Below are 18,487 nucleotides of genomic sequence, written 5' to 3' on the forward strand. Positions count from 1 at the left end.
TCCAAATTCTATCAGATATACGTACAGTGGCAGTGGGCAAACCATGTCCCCAAAAGCCACCTATACTCCAATCTCAACAGGGTATTATCCAACATCTAATAACTAGTGTTCAATTTATAAGGTTCTCCTCTGCTTAAATATTACATAGACAAAATATCACTACACAGTTACTTTTTTTTGTAATAACTGGAAGTTTGTACCTTTTGACCACCTCCACCCATTATACGAACACACACACACACACACACACACACACACACACACACACAGCCCTCCATTTCTGACAACTACCAATCTGGTCTCTATCTATGAGTTCAGTTTTTGGTTGGTCTTTGGTTTTTACATTCCACATATAAGTGAGATCATACAGTATTTGTCTTTCTCTGTCTGACTTATTTCACTGCCCTGCTTTAGAAACAGACATGATAAAATAGTCAAATTCATTCAACATCTAGCAGAACTAAAAAAGCTGTATAAGACAGGTATATTGTTAATTAAGATCTCTGTGATCTACTTTCAAATTCCTGGGCATAGGTAACTTATTGATTCCATAAACAGTTATGTGTTAATGAATAAAACTAAAGCTGATTCCCAAATATAATTAATACATTGTTTTTATTATATTATTATTTTAGATTTTATTCTAAACAGCAAAATTCATACAAATACCTTCATAAAACAAGAATGAGTAGGCCTGTTCCATACAGGAAACTACTGTAACTTCAGTTCCAACATGTAAAAAACTCAGAAGTCATCACTACCATTCTTACAAGAAAAAGTTGAAAAACAGAAAATCAATGACTTTTCTAGGACCTATCAGAGAACTGAGGTCACAGGAAAAATTACCCCTCCAACATCAAGAGACACTGGCAAACCCACAGAGCTGAAGCTGAGATCTGCTCACCTGGAGCAGAAGCTGTGAGCAGAAACACTTAAGTGGTAATTTTAAGGAACTGCTGGGGGCTGAGTGTGGACGTACAAGCAAACGAGTGAGAAAAGTCCCAGGGCCGGCGGTTTTAGGGGGGCCCATACTTTCATGCGCTTTAATCCAGGAACCACACCAGGGTCTCACAGTGAAGAGCCAACAAAAATCCCCTTGTGGTTCTGGCTGCAGGAGGGGAAGAGTAACAACTGTGAAATATGCCCAAAGCGTACTCTATCCAAAGACAGACCCTCAGGAGTAAAAATTTTAACAGAGCTTTATCCCACCTGGGGAAAGGGCATTTCTCCCACTCTAGCCCCTGCTAGTAAAAAATAAGACTCATATATTTGACACAGATGTTGGAATTATCAGACAGGGAATTTAAAGTAACTATGATAAATAGCTAAAGGCACAGGACTTCCCTGATGGTCCAGTGGTTAAGAATCCGCCTTCCAGTGCAGGGGACACGGGTTTGATCCCTGGTCAGGGAACTAAGATCCCACATGCCGCAAGGCAACTAAGCCCGCGCGCCGCAACTACTGAGCCTCCACGCCTCAGCTAGAGAGCCTGCATACCACAAACAACAGAGCCCATGTGCTCTGGAGCCCATGCGCCACAACTAGAGAGCCCACGCATCACAATGAAGATCCCGCGTGCCACAACTAAGACCCAACTCAGCCAAATAAATAAATAAATAAAATATTTTTTAAAAATAGTTAAAGGCGCTAAGGGGAAAAGGAGACAACACCCAAGAATAGAGAGGCAATGTAAGCAGAGAAATGGACACTCCAAGGAAGAATGAGAAGGAAATGCCACATATTAAAAACATGTAAGATCTTGCTTATAATGTAGAATCTAAAAACGGTGAACTCATAAAAGCAGAGCGTAGAAGGGTGGTTGCCAGGGGCTGGGGGTGGGGGAAATGGGAAGATGTTGGTCAAAGTGCACAAACTTTCAGTTATAAGATGAATAAGTCCTGGGGATCTAACATATAGGATATTGACTCTAGTTAACAATGCTGTGTTGCATACTTGAAATTTGCTAAGAGAATACATCTTAAAAAGTGTTGTCAACAACCTAAGTGTCCATCAGTGGATGAATGGATAAGAAAATGTGGTATGTACATATGTATGTATGTATACACACATAGGAATATTACTCAGCCATAAAAAGGGGGAAAGTCTTTTCATTTGCCGCAATATGGATGAACCTGAGAACATGCTAAGTGAGATAAGTCAGACAGAGTAGATAAATATCATTATGATTGCACTTATATATGGAATCTAAAACAAAAACAAAAAGACCAAGCTCATAGATACGGAGAAAAGACCGGTAGCCTGCCGGAAGTGGGGAGTCAGAGGTGGGCGACATGGGTGAAGGTGACCAGAAGGTACACATTTTCAGTTACAAAACAGTAAGTCCTGGGGATGTGATGTACAGCATGGTGACTATAAATACGTGCTACATATGTGAAAGTTGCTAAGAGCATAAATCTTAACAGTTCTCACGGGCTTCCCTGGTGGCGCAGTGGTTGGGAGTCAGCCTGCCGATGCAGGGGACACGGGTTCGTGCCCCGGTCCGGGAGGATCCCACACACCGCGGAGCGGCTGGGCCCGTGAGCCGTGGCCGCTGAGACTGCACGTCCGGAGCCTGTGCTCCGCAACGGGAGAGGCCACAACGGTGAGAGGCCCGCATACCACAAAAAAAAATTTTTAAATAAAATAAACAGAGAAAATGTGGGATTGTCATAAATAGGCGAGTTTGGAATATTAGTGAATAACATTTATTACTCTTGACAGTTACTGCTCAGTTTCACAATCCTAAATACATCTAACAGTCTTATCTTCACTATTCCAGTATTAAATAGAAAATTACTTCCACTTATTTAGTGCGGGGGGGAAAAAGTCAATTACCAAATCTGAATTAGTTAATCTCAGAAAAAGTATTTTCCTACTTATTCAAAAGTAACTTTAAGCTATTGGATTTTCTTCCTTTCCTTAGCTTAAGAATATGACTTCATTTCTGGCATACCCTAAACAATGATTCATCACGAGGTGTTCATGCTGAACACACCCAATGTATGGAAAAAGAACAGCACCAAGTCTCAAGACTAGGCTGGGCCCCCTTTTCATCAGTAACCACATGAACTGGACCCAGTTAATCAGAGTTGGTAACTCAGAGGTAATAAGTATGAAAGTGCTTTGAAAACTACCAACTGCCATATAAAGATTAGAGAGGAATAAATCAATGAAATGGATAGTAAATACCTGTACCAAATTCTAATATTCACTGGTATGGGTGACTATCACTGTTAAATTATCTCTTTCCAGGAAGCCTAATGCTAGTAGAAGAAAAATATCAGATAATTGAGATTTTTACACTGTTGTCTTACATTTCATCTATACAGGAGCTGCATATTTTAATCTTACTCTGAATTGCCAATTTTCTAAGAGTTCGGGGACTCTCAGGAGTAGAGTAAAATCGGACAAGAACGCCAAGAGAATTAATCAAGGGATAAATGGTATTTTGAACTTTAGGAGATTATTACTCCACTGGTAAGTTATTCCATATGGACACTATAGAGTTTTCTACTATGCTGTTATTTAAAGCAAAGAAAGGACAGTAATCAAGACAGTATGGTACTGGCACAAAAACAGAAATACAGATCAATGGAACAGGATAAAAAGCCCAAAGATAAACCCACGCACATATGGTCACCTTATTCTTGACAAAGGAGGCAAGAATACAGTGGAGAAAAGACAGCCCCTTCGATAAGTGGTGCTGGGAAAACTGGACAGGTACATGTAAAAGAATGAAATCAGAACACTCCTTAACACCATATACAAAAATAAACTCAAAATGGGTTAAGGACCTAAATGTAAGGCCAGACACTATAAAACTCTTAGAGGAAAACATAGGCAGAACACTCTATGACATAAATCACAGCAATCCTTTTTGACCCACCTCCTAGAGAAATGGAAATAAAAACAAAAATAAAGAAATGGGACCTAGAAACTTAGAAGCTTTTGCACAGCAAGGGAAACCATAAACAAGACGAAAAGACAACCCTCAGAATGGGAGAAAATATTTGCAAATGAAGCAACTGACAAAGGATTAATCTCCAAAATATACAAGCAGCTCATGCAGCTCAATATCAAAAAAACAAACAACCCAACCCAAAAATGGGCAGAAGACCTAAACAGACATTTCTCCAAAGAAGATATACAGATTGCCAACAAACACATGAAAGGATGCTCAACATCACTAATCATTAGAGAAATGCAAATCCAAACTACAATGAGGTATCACGTCACACCAGTCAGAAGGGCCATCATCAAAAAATCTACAAACAATAAATGCTGGAGAGGATGTGGAGAAAAGGGAACCCTCCTGCACTGTTGGTGGGAATGTAAATCGATACAACCATCATGGAGAACAGTATGGAGGTTCCTTAAAAAACTAAAAATAGAACTACTATATAACCCAGCAATCTCACTACTGGGCATATACCCTGAGAAAACCATAATTCAAAAAGAGTCATGTACCACAATGTTCATTGCAGCTCTATTTACAATAGCCAGGACATGGAAGCAACCTGAGTGTCCATTGACAGATGAATGGATAAAGAAGATGTGGCACACATATACAATGGAATATTACTCAGCCGTAAAAAGAAACGAAATTGAGTTATTTGTAGTGAGGTGGATGGACCTAGAGTCTGTCATACAGAGTGAAGTAAGTCAGAAAGAGAAAAACAAATACCGTATGCTAACACATATATATGGAATCTAAAAAAAAAGGTTATGAAGAACCTAGGGGCAAGACAGGAATAAAGACACAGATGTAGAGAATGGGCTTGAGGACACGGGGAGGGGGAAGGGTAAGCTGGGACAAAGTGAGAGAGTGGCATGGACATATATACACTACCAAATGTAAAATAGATAGCTAGTGGGAAGCAGCCACACAGCACAGGGAGATCAGCTCGGTGCTTTGTGACCCCCTAGAGGGGTGGGATAGGGAGGGTGGGAGGAAGATGCAAGAGGGAGGGGATATGGGGATATATGTATATGTATAGCTGATTCACTTTGTTTTAAAGCAGAAACTTTAAATAAATAAATAAAGCAAAGCAAGAGATTGGAAAAGTTTTCTTTAACCTTTTTCAACTGCGAGTCCATCTTCAGACACTCTTCCTTCTTCTGCTCCAAAGCAATTTCTAGTGTCTTAAGCCGTGAGTCCTTTTTCAGTCCTGCGGAAGCCAGGGAAGAAGCATGCTCTTTCAGATCCAAGAGTGAAGCCTAAAAGAAGCAACATACATCTAGAATAAATACTATTTATTAACAAAATGGAGATTTAAATTCTTAAATTTATTTTCCTAGTGGTTTGTAGTTTCTTTCCATTAGCATATACTGACATATTTCCATTTCAAGAACATGAAATACAGAACAAAAACATTAGCTCTGGCTTTCAAGTCCTAACTAAAACAAAATGAATTCCCAAGAAATACCAACTGAATAGTGATTTAAAGAGCTCTACCAATACATATCCATTCCCACAAAATAAATGGAAGTAGCTCAAGCTTTGCGAATGTAGGCAGTCAACCTTAGTAGCTACACTGACTTTTTTCTTCTCTTCTAATTTTGGAAGAAACATTCTATTAGAAACTTAAATTCCCATAAATTTTCTTAAAGATATTAGAAAGAAAACCCTGAGAATGTCCCTAAAGCTCATGATTATCTGATCACAAGGCATTAGGCATTTTTGCTACTTAGGTGACATCGACAAGATTCTTCAAAAGTAAAATCAAAGTCACCTAATTGGTCAACAATCACTTAAGATCTCTCTCCCAATGTTAAGGTGATCGTTAAGAGCTGATGTAAATAGACTGTCCCCCTTGTGCATATTCCGTTCGTCTATCAACTTCCTCACCATGAGCACAATGTTTCTCCAAATGTAACTGGAGAAATACTGTTATTTTAGGATCTGTAAAATGTCATTAACAAGTAAGAAGCCAACTCATAACAGGTGGAAGAGATAAGAGGTAAGACTTAGGAAATAAATGATTCAATCCACTATATCTCTGCAAAGCTTCCTGAAATAATCCCTGCTATAAGAAGATTCTTTAAATCTTCCAACAGATCCTTTTTTTATATGCATTCTGTAAACACCAACAACATATACACACAATGCACTGGCTAAGCAAACCAAATAATTCCATTTTGGTGATCTTGACCTCTTTCTCTGAGAGGTCGCCTTGCAATAGGCTGACTTTTTCTTTCAGGTCTTTAAGATCTTTTTTGTAGTTATCAATTTCCTCCTGCTTTTCTCGCTCATCTCGGTCCCGCTGGTCCTTTAAGCGTTCGATTGTCCGCTCCTGATAAGAGAGCACATCAATACATGAGAAAATTCCTTTCATACTTCTATCATATGACTGCAATTCAGCTTCTAGCTGATAAAACTTCACACTTCCATCCTCCATTCAAAAGACAGTGAAAGGTTGTTAATAATTTACCTTTTAAAGAATTCAACCTTCCAACCTATCTTGCCCTAACATACATCTGGTTTTGTTCTTTTGATTCCCGTAGGTTTCTTTTCCTATAACCTTAATTAGTATTAGATGTCCCTAGAGTATTCTTTTGGAATAATCTCATTTATTCAAATCCCAAGCAACAAAAAACTTATACATATACCCTAAGGACAATAAGTAGCAAATATTTCTTTTCTATATATAATTCACATGTTGCCTACAAAGCAATGGAAACAACTCACAACTCACATAGAAAAAAGGAGGAGGTTGGAGAGATTATGATTTGTTGAGCTTAAAGCATAAAGAAGGATAAAGAAAAGAGAAACCATTAAAACTTCTGTCAACAGATACTCAGGAAGTTTGAAAGTTGAAGCAATTTAAGTATATTTATGGGCATTATTTCTGAATATATTCGGGGATCAAGCCTTGATCCCTGGGCAGGAAGCCTGAAACATTCTGAGTCCAAGAGGCTTAAGGAACAGTAACCCTATTCCCTAAAGAAAAAATAAGAAGAAGAAGAATCCAATAAAAATGCCCCACCAAGAGTCCTTAAACCTTATCCTCCAAGACATTAACACTTGTCATGTTGGGCCACTTCTTTATTTAGTCGACCATTCCTGAAAAAAAAACTAGGTTTGCTCATGAAGGCAAAATGAAGTGGCAAGGCCACGACTAGAAAAACAGCAAGTACACTGTATTAATAACTAAAACCCACGAATATATTAGATCCCAATGCAGCACAGTAAAAGAGAACTAATGTTGCCTCCTGATGGTCAGTGTCTGACATTCCCACATCACTGAATTCTAGCTGACCATACACATAAAAAGAAGATAGTAAACAGGGAGCACATGGCTGATTCTTTAGAAACTTCAGCCACTGCCCTCCAGTACGGAATCCATCCTGCCTAGCAACAGATGCTTAAATTGGCAACAACAAAACGCATCTTCTTTCCCTTACACTGGGTACGTCAGCAACAGTACAGGCAGCTCTTTTCCCTTTTGCCAAAGCGACTTCTTCTGTCTTCTCTATCAAGTCTCATCACTAAAGTGACTTTCAGATTAAGGAGAAAGCAGAAGAAATGTGTCTGTGAGGAGTCTGGGCCAGTCACCCACCTTCTCGGCAAGGGCCTCCTCCAAAGTAGTCAAGGCGGTGTCAGTGTTGGTGGTGTCAGCCTGCAAGGATTTGACTCGCTCCTTCAAGCTGCTCATCTGCTTTTCCTTATCTCTAAGTTGCTCTTGGAGATTTTCAATCTGAGTTGTGCACACACATTTAAGGGGGGAAAAGAAAGGAAATTAAGAGAAATACAAACAGTCACAATAAAAATCATTTTAAGTTGGAAACAGGTAGATCAGGGTTGTCAGTGTGTGCTCTGTAGAAATAATTTAACCCTAAGGGTCTTATAACTTCATGCAAAGCTTTAAACTGAGAATTTATAGTCAGAAGAAAGAAAAGACATACACATGGGTATGGTCATACATGCAGAGTCATAAATCTCTATAAAGAAATAAGGAAAGTAGCTAGGGAGAAAAGACCCAACATATAGGGATGGGGATAAAGGGTCTCAAGACCCACAGAGAGGAAAGCCATGAGAAACTGGATTACTTCCAAACCAACAGTGCAAATGCCCAGAGAGATTCCTTTAAAAAATGCTGAGGGAGGACAGCAAATTGAACAGCTGTACGCTAAGAAAAACAAATCCCCTGTAAAAAGGAAAAATTGTTCTTAAATGCTAGTGTTCAAGTTAGGTTTTTACATCATCTTTTATTTGAACAGCAAGCATTTTCAATGAAATTTATTATTATAGTTATTCATTCCTTTATATACGCTAGTACGCATTCATTTACTCAAAAAACTATTGGTGAATTCTCTATTCTATGCCAGGCACTAGTGACACAAAAGAAAATGAACAGACCCATTTTCATTATAAGATGGGAAGGGGACTTCATGTAGCTGAAGCCAAGCTATGGATGGCCTTCCATGCCATCCTAACGAGCACACATTTTACTCTAGACAGATGGGAACTATTAGAGACTTTTAAGCAAAGAAATGGTCCGGTCAGTTCTGTATTTCAGACTGATAATTCTGACAGCTGTGGAGAAGATATTCAATATCTATGGGGAGTTACGTGGAGACATGGAAACAGCTAGGAGATCGTATCAATTCAGGTGAGAGAGTTTGGAAACTAAATGAGCTAAGAGAGATGGAAAATAGGGGATCGGTTTGTGAAACAGTGTGGAAACAGCATATTATCACTAGGGAGACTCCCGTACACACAATGAAAAATAGTAAGCAAAAATATGGAGGAACTGTAGAGAGATATTCTTAATAAGCAAAAGGAAAATAAGTAAGACAACTATTCTAAAACTCACAAACTTCATTCTTTCATTCAGCTACGTGCTAGGCAGTTTTCTAGGTGTTGAGGATACAGAATTAATCCAAACAGACAAAAATCCCTACCCTCAAAGAGCTTAATCCTAATACGGTAGACAAGGAATGAATGAATGAAATGAACATAGTATGTAGGGTGGTGCTAAGTCCTACGGCGAAAAATGAAGCAGGAGAATATAATATCATCATCTACTCTTGAACTAGCTGGTTTATTTCACACGGCTTTCAAAAAGCAACGTAAATGTTATCTGCTTTGGGACGACTTTCTTGCTCTTACCTCCACGACAATAAGATGGCCACAGTCTGTATGCCATCACACATGAACAAAGTACTGATCTATATACACACATACACACATCTCCCATTCTTTTCTCTATCTATACATTTGTCTCCATTCTTCCATCTATCTATACATTATAGCACGAATCTCCAACCATATTGTTATTACTCATTCTATACACATCTCCACAAATAGACTGGATCTTACTCCTCTACCCCAGCTTCGTATCTTCATATCTGGCACACATCAGGTCTATAATAACTATTGGTTCATTAGTCAGTAAATAATACATAAGCTTGGACTTTTATAAACTGTATGTAGGTATACACATAAACTTCTGCCAAGAAAAGAACTACAAAAGAACCTAAATCCAACCTTCAGATAATTCCTGCATCAATCCATTTAATATAAGCTCTTTAAGGGTCTGCTTCATTCCAAGCAGACCCTTCCAAGGGGAAGTAAAAAAGGTCCCTCTCTACAGTCCATGAGAATTCCACAGCAGAACAAATAAGCTAAGCGAAAAGATGCAGCGAACTCAGAATAGGGAACCATGAGTACTGTAAGGCTTGGATTTTCACTCATTAACAAAGGAAGAATCCTACAGGTGAACCATTGAAATTGGCTCCAGTCTTTTCTATGCCAATAAAGTCCAAAGCATACTGTGAGAGAAAAGACCATCACATATGGGAAACATTAGTTTCCTTTAGTTTAATCAGACACTCCTATTGGAATCTCATATGGATCAATACTTAGGTAAATTCACAACCACTAAAGAGATTTTGCCACTTAAAAATCGACTACTCCATAACATACAGAAGCCAATGCCCTGGTGTTTACATGTTTAGCCAGCTGTGTGGGTCATCTTAGTTGCTGACATATAAACCTTATACAAAAAAAAAAGATATGATCATTTTGTTGATTAGACTTTTTTTTTACCAAGAAAGAGCAGTACAACCACCTTTTTTAAAAAATAAAATTTCATAGAACCAACCAAGTTTTACATACAAGAAAACAGATTTGTTTTATGAGCCCGCCTAATATACAAACAGCCCTTACATGCATAATAAGGATTATACCCTTCTTTCTCCTCCATCATCAGCATCTATGAAAAAATTAAGATGTTCACTGTTAACAATTCCACTTGTATAACTTGTATGTAGTCCAACTATTAAAGGGATCCATTATTCTTTGCCAGCAAAAACAAAAAAAACAAACCAACAAACAAAAAGACTTTTCCTGATATACTCAGGTGCAGAAGCTGCTAAAACAGGTAAAATCCCCATTAACAAGTTCTCCCTAAGCTACTTTTCTTATCCAATTACCCAGCTGTCTAAACTGTTGAGTTGGAGGGGAGGAAGACGATGCCTATTCCTGGAGAGCAGAAACAGCCATTCCACGGCAAAGAAAGGGCAGCGCTCACTAGAGGTGTCTCCTTTGGGCAAGCTGCTATCGGCAAGGAAGACTTGTAGTAGATGCAGATGTGTGCAAACCAGCTGCAAGAGCATTAACCCAAAAGAGGCTCTGTGTGGTGAGTGGTAGGATGGGTGTGTACAAAGCACTTTCCATTTACCCAGCATCATGATGGACAGCAGCTGAATCCTACTGAAAACTCCTTTTACATATCCTCACTTTGGTTGTGACTCAAAATCGTGATTTTGTGATCAAGGCTCTCTGGGTTCAGACACGTTGCTAACCAAGGGGTGTATGAATGCTATCATATTAATCTTGCCATTATTCTCTTCTTTTAACTAATCCAATATAGAGGCTGTGAAAACTGTTCACCCTAATAGTCCCATATCACACCATTTCAGTATTTACTATGCAATTTCTATAAAATATATAGTGGAAATCCCATTCTATACCAAGTTCAATTATCCGCAGGATCTAAAATATACTATTTACAAAAGCTTTGAATATAACAGCTAAGAGAAAAACTGGATCAGTTATGCACACACTTGACTATTAATGATAAAGATGACTGTTTCAGAATCATGCTAAGTGGAAAAATACTCCTTTAAATATGCTCAGAATATGTACCCAAAAAAAGAGGAAAACCTTCCATTTTGTAGAAACAGAAACCACAGAATCTCTAGAATGGCAATATGATAAAAACAACAAGAAATTACTCGTGATGGGGGTGGTGGAGGAGGCAGAGGCAGTGGCGACACGAGGGGCCACTAACACTTACAGAGAGTGTGGTATGTGTCAGGCACTGTTTTCAGAAATTTATGTATAACAGCTATTGAAGCTCCACCACAAGACTATAATTATTAGGCAATCTAGCTCCAGAATTGTACTCTTAATCACTGTGCTATAAATAATATGTTCTATGGTGGGGGGGAAAAAAAGAAAGAAAAGAAGAATCACACAAAGATGTCTCAAGCATCTTTCCATAAACGATTCCTCGTTATTAAGTAGTGTTTATCAATAAACACAATGTTATTACTACAGTCACATATGAAAATACTCTCCCCTACAGAAGCAAAGATGGAAGGGCGGAGCATCTTCCATGTACTTCCGTGTACAGTCAAACATAACACAGTAAAGCTGGTGGGCAGAACCAAAGGCACTTGATATCAGGATCAGTATCATGATAGTATTAGGACAGTCTGTTTAGCCTTTCAAGGGGTAGAAGGAGGCTAGTTTATTTATACACATGGACTAAGGAGCACTTAACAATAGCTAAAAAAGCTTTTCTCCTTTTACTTTAATAACTTATACTTAATAATATTGAAAATAAAAAACTGTTGCAGAAGATGACGTATTTTATAATTCTATGGGCTCTTCCTACTTTATGCATAACCAATCTGTATTAAGAAGAAATCATTAAGCAGCTATTAACAAGTATTCAATTTCTGCATGAGTAAAATTGTGTAGAGATCGAAGGAATTGGTGTTTATTCTATATATGTGTCCCTGGTGATAAATAGGGAGGGGGAGGGTCAATCAGGTTTACACATACAGCCTAAAATCATAGAGAAGAACTTAAGAGTGAAGAATTCAAGAAGGAAACACTTTTTAAATAACTATTTAGAGAAAGAAGGCGTTTTCCTTAAAATAACCTCTCTAATTAGAGTATAACTCTGTTAACTGGGCTAGAAAGAAAATAGAAATAATTATTACATTAAATAGAGCCTTTCTTCTCCTCGTACAATTTTTATTTTACAAAGAGAGAAAAACTGATGAAAGAGGAAGACTAATGCAGAATGCATGCTGCACGTGAATCCATCAAATCTGCACACCAGCTCCACACTGGCACAGATTTCTTAACATCTTTTGTTTTGTTTTTTATCAGCATTGCCAGTTGTCAGAAACTATCATGGTTCAACGTGGGTGATTTATTCCTAGTCAAGTGGAACTGATCACTCTGCTGCTGAGGCCCTAAGCGCTGAGCAAACGTAGAAGGGACTTCCTATAGGATGTAGTTCTAAGGACAAGAAATCCCAAAATACTTCTTGCAGTCACCTAGCTACCTGGAACATCATTGAAAGGAAAGAATTTTTTTGATGATGCCTCCACACTTGTTCTAAGCAGCCATCAGTGTCAAATGTATTGTGGAAAGCAAGTTACTCAGAAAGGCTCTGACCTTTACCTTCTTGGTTAATAATACCTCTCAGTATCAGTGGTAAAAGTACAGTCTGGATGAACTGGTCATAATCAGCTGGCAAAAGAGATCTACAGTAATCAATGGAATCTAAAAAGGAAAAATTCACTAAGTCCCCTGATCTACGCAATTGTTTGTCTACCATCCTGCAGGCCTGTGGCATGTACTAACAAGGCACAACTATACTTTACCAAAATGATCAGGGTTTGCCCAGACTGTACTGGCCTCTAAATTTTACTTGTCCAGTTATGTGTTTCCAATGATTAGAGGATACAAGAGTTAACAAAGTCATGTGGAACTCTAAGCAGTGTTTTAAACACAATTTAGGTTGTTAAAACTGCCATATCTATATTCTCAATTACTGTTTAGGGTCTTTAATAAGCCCAGCAAAGATTTTGGCTGACAACCAATTATTTCTTTGGTTGAGTTTCCCTCCCAATTGTGCTATTCTCTCATCATATAAGTAATGGACGGATTACCGTGATGAATAAATAGCTAGCTATGTCCCACAGGACAAGTTACTTGTTCCTTCTAATTACTTACCTACAAGACAAAGACCACTAATATTCCTTTCAATTCTAAAATACAACTGTATTCTTATGATGGGAAAGACGAGAACATTTAAAAAGTAATAAACTTCAGCAGAGTACTACTGTATTTTATCTTAAAAACTGTTTAAATTGAACTATACAGGAAGTATAGGTATGACCTTTAGGAAAATACAGAGTCCATTGCTCTGGTTAGATTTTATTAATTGTTGGGAGGGAAAGTAAGTTCCTTGATAGACTTGCTCATGGTACAGATAATGGAACTAGGGACCTCTTGAATTAAAATAACTGGATAATATGAAGCAAAAGCTGGTGAGACCAAAGGTCACTGCCAGTCAAGATATGCTTGGTAGACAAATACTTCTTTTTATATCTGGCAGGCATATATAAAAATTTGACGGATATTCATATGCTAAAATTGCTCAAAAAAAAAAAAAAAGAGGATCCATAAATCTATAGTGGCTATGCTTTTGAAGCGGCAGCAATGATGAGACTGTACTTAGGACCTCAGTTCACATCTATACAAATGGCATCCCTTGAAGTTGTACAATAACAATAGATAGAACACTCTTAGATCTAATAGTTCACTACATTTTAGTGATGAAAGAATTCAGTATTTTTAAGTAACTAATTAAAGCAGAAACACTAGGCTTAGTTTCTGCCCATCCCCCCACAAAGAACCACTATTCTTTGTATTACTTATTACCAATAACATAGTTGGGAATAACCAAGTACATAACAATAGAAGGCTAGCTAAATTAAATATGCTCTATCAACCATTGCAATTCATATACTTGATGATTAATTAAGGACATGCAAACTTCCTTATTACATAATATTACATGAAAATGAAAAGTTATCAAAATGTACAATATTATTCCAATTTGAAGGAAAAGTTTATTTTTACATAGAATTTTCCTTGTTATACCTTTTCCACATGTTTCAAATATTCAGAATGGACATACATCATTTCAATGATAATGACAAAAGCAATAATTTTCTAACTCCTATCTGCGAAATCTTAGGATTTACAAGAAATATGATTAGGAGCATGATAAGAGAGATTCTCCTAACATACGCACTTACCAGCATGGGAAATCTCTAGGGGTTTCTGTGGGACATGTGAGCATTTCTATTTAACCCACACCTTCCACCGGTGCATACTGTGGGACCAAGCCAAGCTGTCAGAGACTTGGGGGGTTTTCCGCAATGCCAAAGCAAGACTGAGAGATGACAAATGAATCCAGAGAAAACAAGGCTTTCGAAACCTATTTGAAATATAAGGTCCAAAGGAAACAGCAATAGGATGCTTCACATAGTTTAAGTCTAAATTCAAGTTCATCTCACTAAATTTTTATTTTAGCCAGGCCTACTTTTATGGCCTGAAGTAAGCTAACTGGTACTAAAAGTCAATCCTAGTGTGACAAGGCTGGGTTTCCCAAGAAGCAGACCTTGAGACAGATTTTACTGTTCAAGAAATTAGAGGGTGCTCTTGGGATCAATACCAGTGGAAAGGAAGTGGAGCAGGGGGGAACATGATGGTGCAGAGGGAGAAATTAGGCTTCCATGAAGTCCCAAAGGATTCAGACAACCCCATGGGGAGCTCTGAATCTGTGATGACCTTTCAGAGTTGCCCCAAGTCAGGGCAATGGACTCAAGCCCTTGTACCCTACAAGGATCAATCACTGGATACCAAAGGGGAGGGGTGTGGCCTTGTACAAGGTAGGTCTCTTTAGCCAAGGCAATCTCCACAGGGGATACTTCCAGCACCTGGGGGAATATATCCTTCAACCCTCAAGGGGGGATCTGGGTCACTCATCACAGCATCCATTATACCCAGCAGCTATGTATGTGCTCTTTCTAGTTAAATAACATTTAACATGAAATTGTAATTGCCCTCAATTTATGCTATATTTGAACCATATACATAATTTTATGGCTTTGTAAAACCTAGAGACCCTTGTATCGCAACTTGATTGTTTCACCAATGGTGGGCATTTTGAAGCAGGAGTTCGGGGATGGCCTTTAAGGTGTGTCTGATATCCCAGTCCACACAAATGAGCCATGTGCATTTTTACATGAAGAGCACCTGCAGCTTTCATCAGATTGTCAAAAGGGTAGGAGAAAAGTAAAAAATCATTAATTAGTGGCATTCTTTTCAAATACCCACAATATTTTCTAAAACGAATAGCCACTTCACTTAAAATTGCTTGCTTAGCTGTTTTACAAAGATACTGTGTTACCAAATTTGCTGTGTAAGAGTTTGGCCTGGTTGGGATGCAGGGAGAATAGATCCAAACAACAGTTCCTCACCTATATGCAATGGAAGCCCAAGAATCTTATTAAATTTAGTAAATTCTCCTTGGTCAACTTGAATGATTTGTCTAATCTGAAAAACCCCTGTAGGAAAAAAAAGTGTCAGGAGAAAAAAGTAAGGAGGTCTGGCAATTACAGGAAGATAAAATAGATAAAGGACAAAATACATGTCTGATGCTGGAAGCTATTTTCTGGTGAGGGTGTACACATCGGTATGGCAGAGAGAAGGAAGAGCACAAAAAGCTACTTCATCAAAGTTTGATTTAATAACTTCTTCAGGAGGTTAATTATTTCAACTTCTCAACTAGAGGTGACAGGCACCTAGGCATCTATCCAAACAGGCATTCCCACAGGTGAGAATGCAATGCAAGTTAATTCATGCCAAATTATAAGCAGTTTTAAGCAGAAGAAAATATTAACTGTGCTTCAAAACTTTGATCAAGCATTTTTTTTCCAAATCCTTTGCCCCTTTCTAGATACTTATCTATGTAATATCTATACTGTGACAAGTTCCTACTACAAGGCCTCCTGAGAGACTACTAAGAACAACCTTTGTCCCAAAAGGATGACCCTTCCATATGACTTGTTAATTACTATTTTTCAAGTTTAAAATATGTTTTCAGTCAAAACAGAAGTCAGGGCACTCCAAACTAGAGCTTGCAAGACTCTGAGAATATTAACATGGCACAGGATCAACAGAAAATGGACATATTACATAAATCCTCAAATTACTCATGAAGCTACTTAAAAGTCCAAAGAAATGATGTTTTAATAAGAGTCAAAATTATTTCTGTGTTGTACAAAGCATTACACTATAAGCCTTTGAATGCTTCTTGTTTATATTATGCCCTAGCACTTGAAAATAAAGCATTTATCCAAAGGCTATGTTCTCTCAGGTCCATTCCTATTGCCTCCATGATAATGGTGGTAGAACAAGTTTCCACATCTCTCCAGGTGAAAAATACAAGGCTCTTTCAAAACACATCCACTCTTATCCCACAAATGCCAGATTGATCCACCATACAAAAATCAATCAATATAATGTACCATATTAATAAAGAACAGAAACCACATGATCATCCCAATAGCTACAGAAAAAGCATTTGACAAAATCCAGCACCTCTTCATGACAAAAAACACTCAATAAACTAGGAATAGAAGGGAACTTCCTCAACTGGATAAAAGGCATCTGTAAAAAACCCAGTTAACATCATACTTAAGGTGAAAAATGAAAACCTTTCCCCTAAGATAAAGAACAAGACAAGGATGTCCACTCTCACCACCTCTATTCATCATTATACTGGACAATTAGGGAAGGGCAATTAGGGAAGAAAAAGAAGTAAAAGGCAGCCACATTGGAAAGAAAAGGTACAGCTACCTCTATTTGCAGATGGCATTACCTTATACATAGAAAATACTAAAGAATCCACTAAAACACCATTAAAGATAATAAACCAATTTAGCCAAATTTCAAAACCCAAGACCAATAAACAAAAATCACTTGTATGTCTTTACACTAAAAATAAATAATCTAAAAATGAAGTAAAGAAAATTCCATTTACACCAGCATCAAAAATAATAAAATATTTAGGAATAAATTTAAAGAAGTGCAAGGCTTGTAAACTGAAAACTACAAAATATCAATGAAAGAAACTAAAAACAACCTAAATAAGTTAAAAGACATCCTGTGTTGATCAATTGAAAGACCTGATGTTGGGGGGAGGGGGGGGCTTCTTTTTTTGGACTCCCAAAAGCCAAAACGATCTTGAAAAGGAACAAAGGTAAAGGATTCACAGTGTCCAATATCAAAACCTACCACAAAGCTACAGTAACCAAGACAGACATATAAATTGATGGAACAGAACTTAAAGTTCAGAAATGAACATGTGTGTCTATGTACAACTGATTTTTAGCAATGGTCCCAAGACCATTCAGTGGAAAAAGAACAGTCTTTTCAACAAATGGTGCTGGGACAAATGGATATCCACATGCAAAATAATGAAGTTGGATCCCTACCTTACACCATACACAAAAATTAACTAGGAATGGACCAAAGACCTAAATGTAAAAGCTAAAACTATAAAACTCTTAGAAAACACAGGAGGAAATCTTTGTGACCTTCAATTAGGCAATGGTTTCTTAGATATGATGTCAAAAACATAAGCAACTAAGGAAAAAACAGATAAACTGGACTTCATCAAATTTAAAACTTTTGTGCATCAAAGGATGCTATCAAGACAGTGAAGAGATAACGCAGAGAATGGGAGAAATATTTGCAAATCACTTATCTGGTATGGATGGAATCTCCCGAATAAAGACTTTCTAGAACTCAACAATAAAAAGACAAATAACTCAATTTAAAAATGGGCAAAGGATCTGAATAGACATTTCTCCAAAGAAGATACACAGATGGCCAGCAATTACATGAAAAGACATTCAACATCATTAGTCATTATGGAAATACAAGTCAAAACCACAACAACATACCACTGCACACCCATTAGAATGGCTATTTGAAAAAGAAAAATAACTAGTGTTGGCAGAAATGTAAAACGGTTCAGCCGCTTTAGAAACAGTTTGGCAGTTCCTCAAAAAGTTACAGGTAAAGTTAACATCAATTCCATTCCAAGATATGAACTCCAGAGAAATGAAAAACATATGTTCATACAAAAACTTGTACATAGATGTAACACAGTCATTATTCAAGTGGAAACCACCCAAACGTCCAGAAGCCGATGAATGGATAAAAAAAAATGTGCTATATTCATTACAATGGAATATTATTCAGCCATAAAAAGGAATAAAGTACTGACACTTGCTACCACATAATGAACCTTGAAAACATTAAGTTAAAGAAGCAAGACATAAAAAGCTACATATTATATGATTACATTTATATCTAGAA

General features: G+C 37.6%; 1 protein-coding gene across 18 annotated transcripts in view; it reads right to left on the reverse strand.

Annotated features, from left to right (window-relative positions):
• The window catches only part of ERC1 (ELKS/RAB6-interacting/CAST family member 1), a 387,721-nt gene that overhangs the window by 236,188 nt on the left and 133,046 nt on the right, over positions 1-18,487 (reverse strand). For all 18 annotated transcript variants that reach the window (XR_016394796.1, XM_089919955.1, XM_089919951.1 and 15 more), the window contains 3 exons: positions 7,560-7,697; positions 6,153-6,293; positions 5,077-5,217 (listed from right to left, as the gene is read on the reverse strand). Coding sequence is in view for 17 of the 18 variants with exons in the window: in XM_089919955.1 (XP_089776081.1) it covers positions 5,077-5,217; positions 6,153-6,293; positions 7,560-7,697 (420 nt within the window). In the remaining variant the exon portion in view is untranslated. The remainder of the gene's footprint in view (positions 1-5,076; positions 5,218-6,152; positions 6,294-7,559; positions 7,698-18,487) is intronic.

The sequence above is a fragment of the Delphinapterus leucas genome, chromosome 11 (genome assembly GCF_059928025.1).
Source record: "Delphinapterus leucas isolate spDelLeu-1000000601 "Yukka" chromosome 11, BTC_Dleu_Yukka2, whole genome shotgun sequence".
Taxonomy (NCBI): Eukaryota; Metazoa; Chordata; class Mammalia; order Artiodactyla; family Monodontidae; genus Delphinapterus; species Delphinapterus leucas.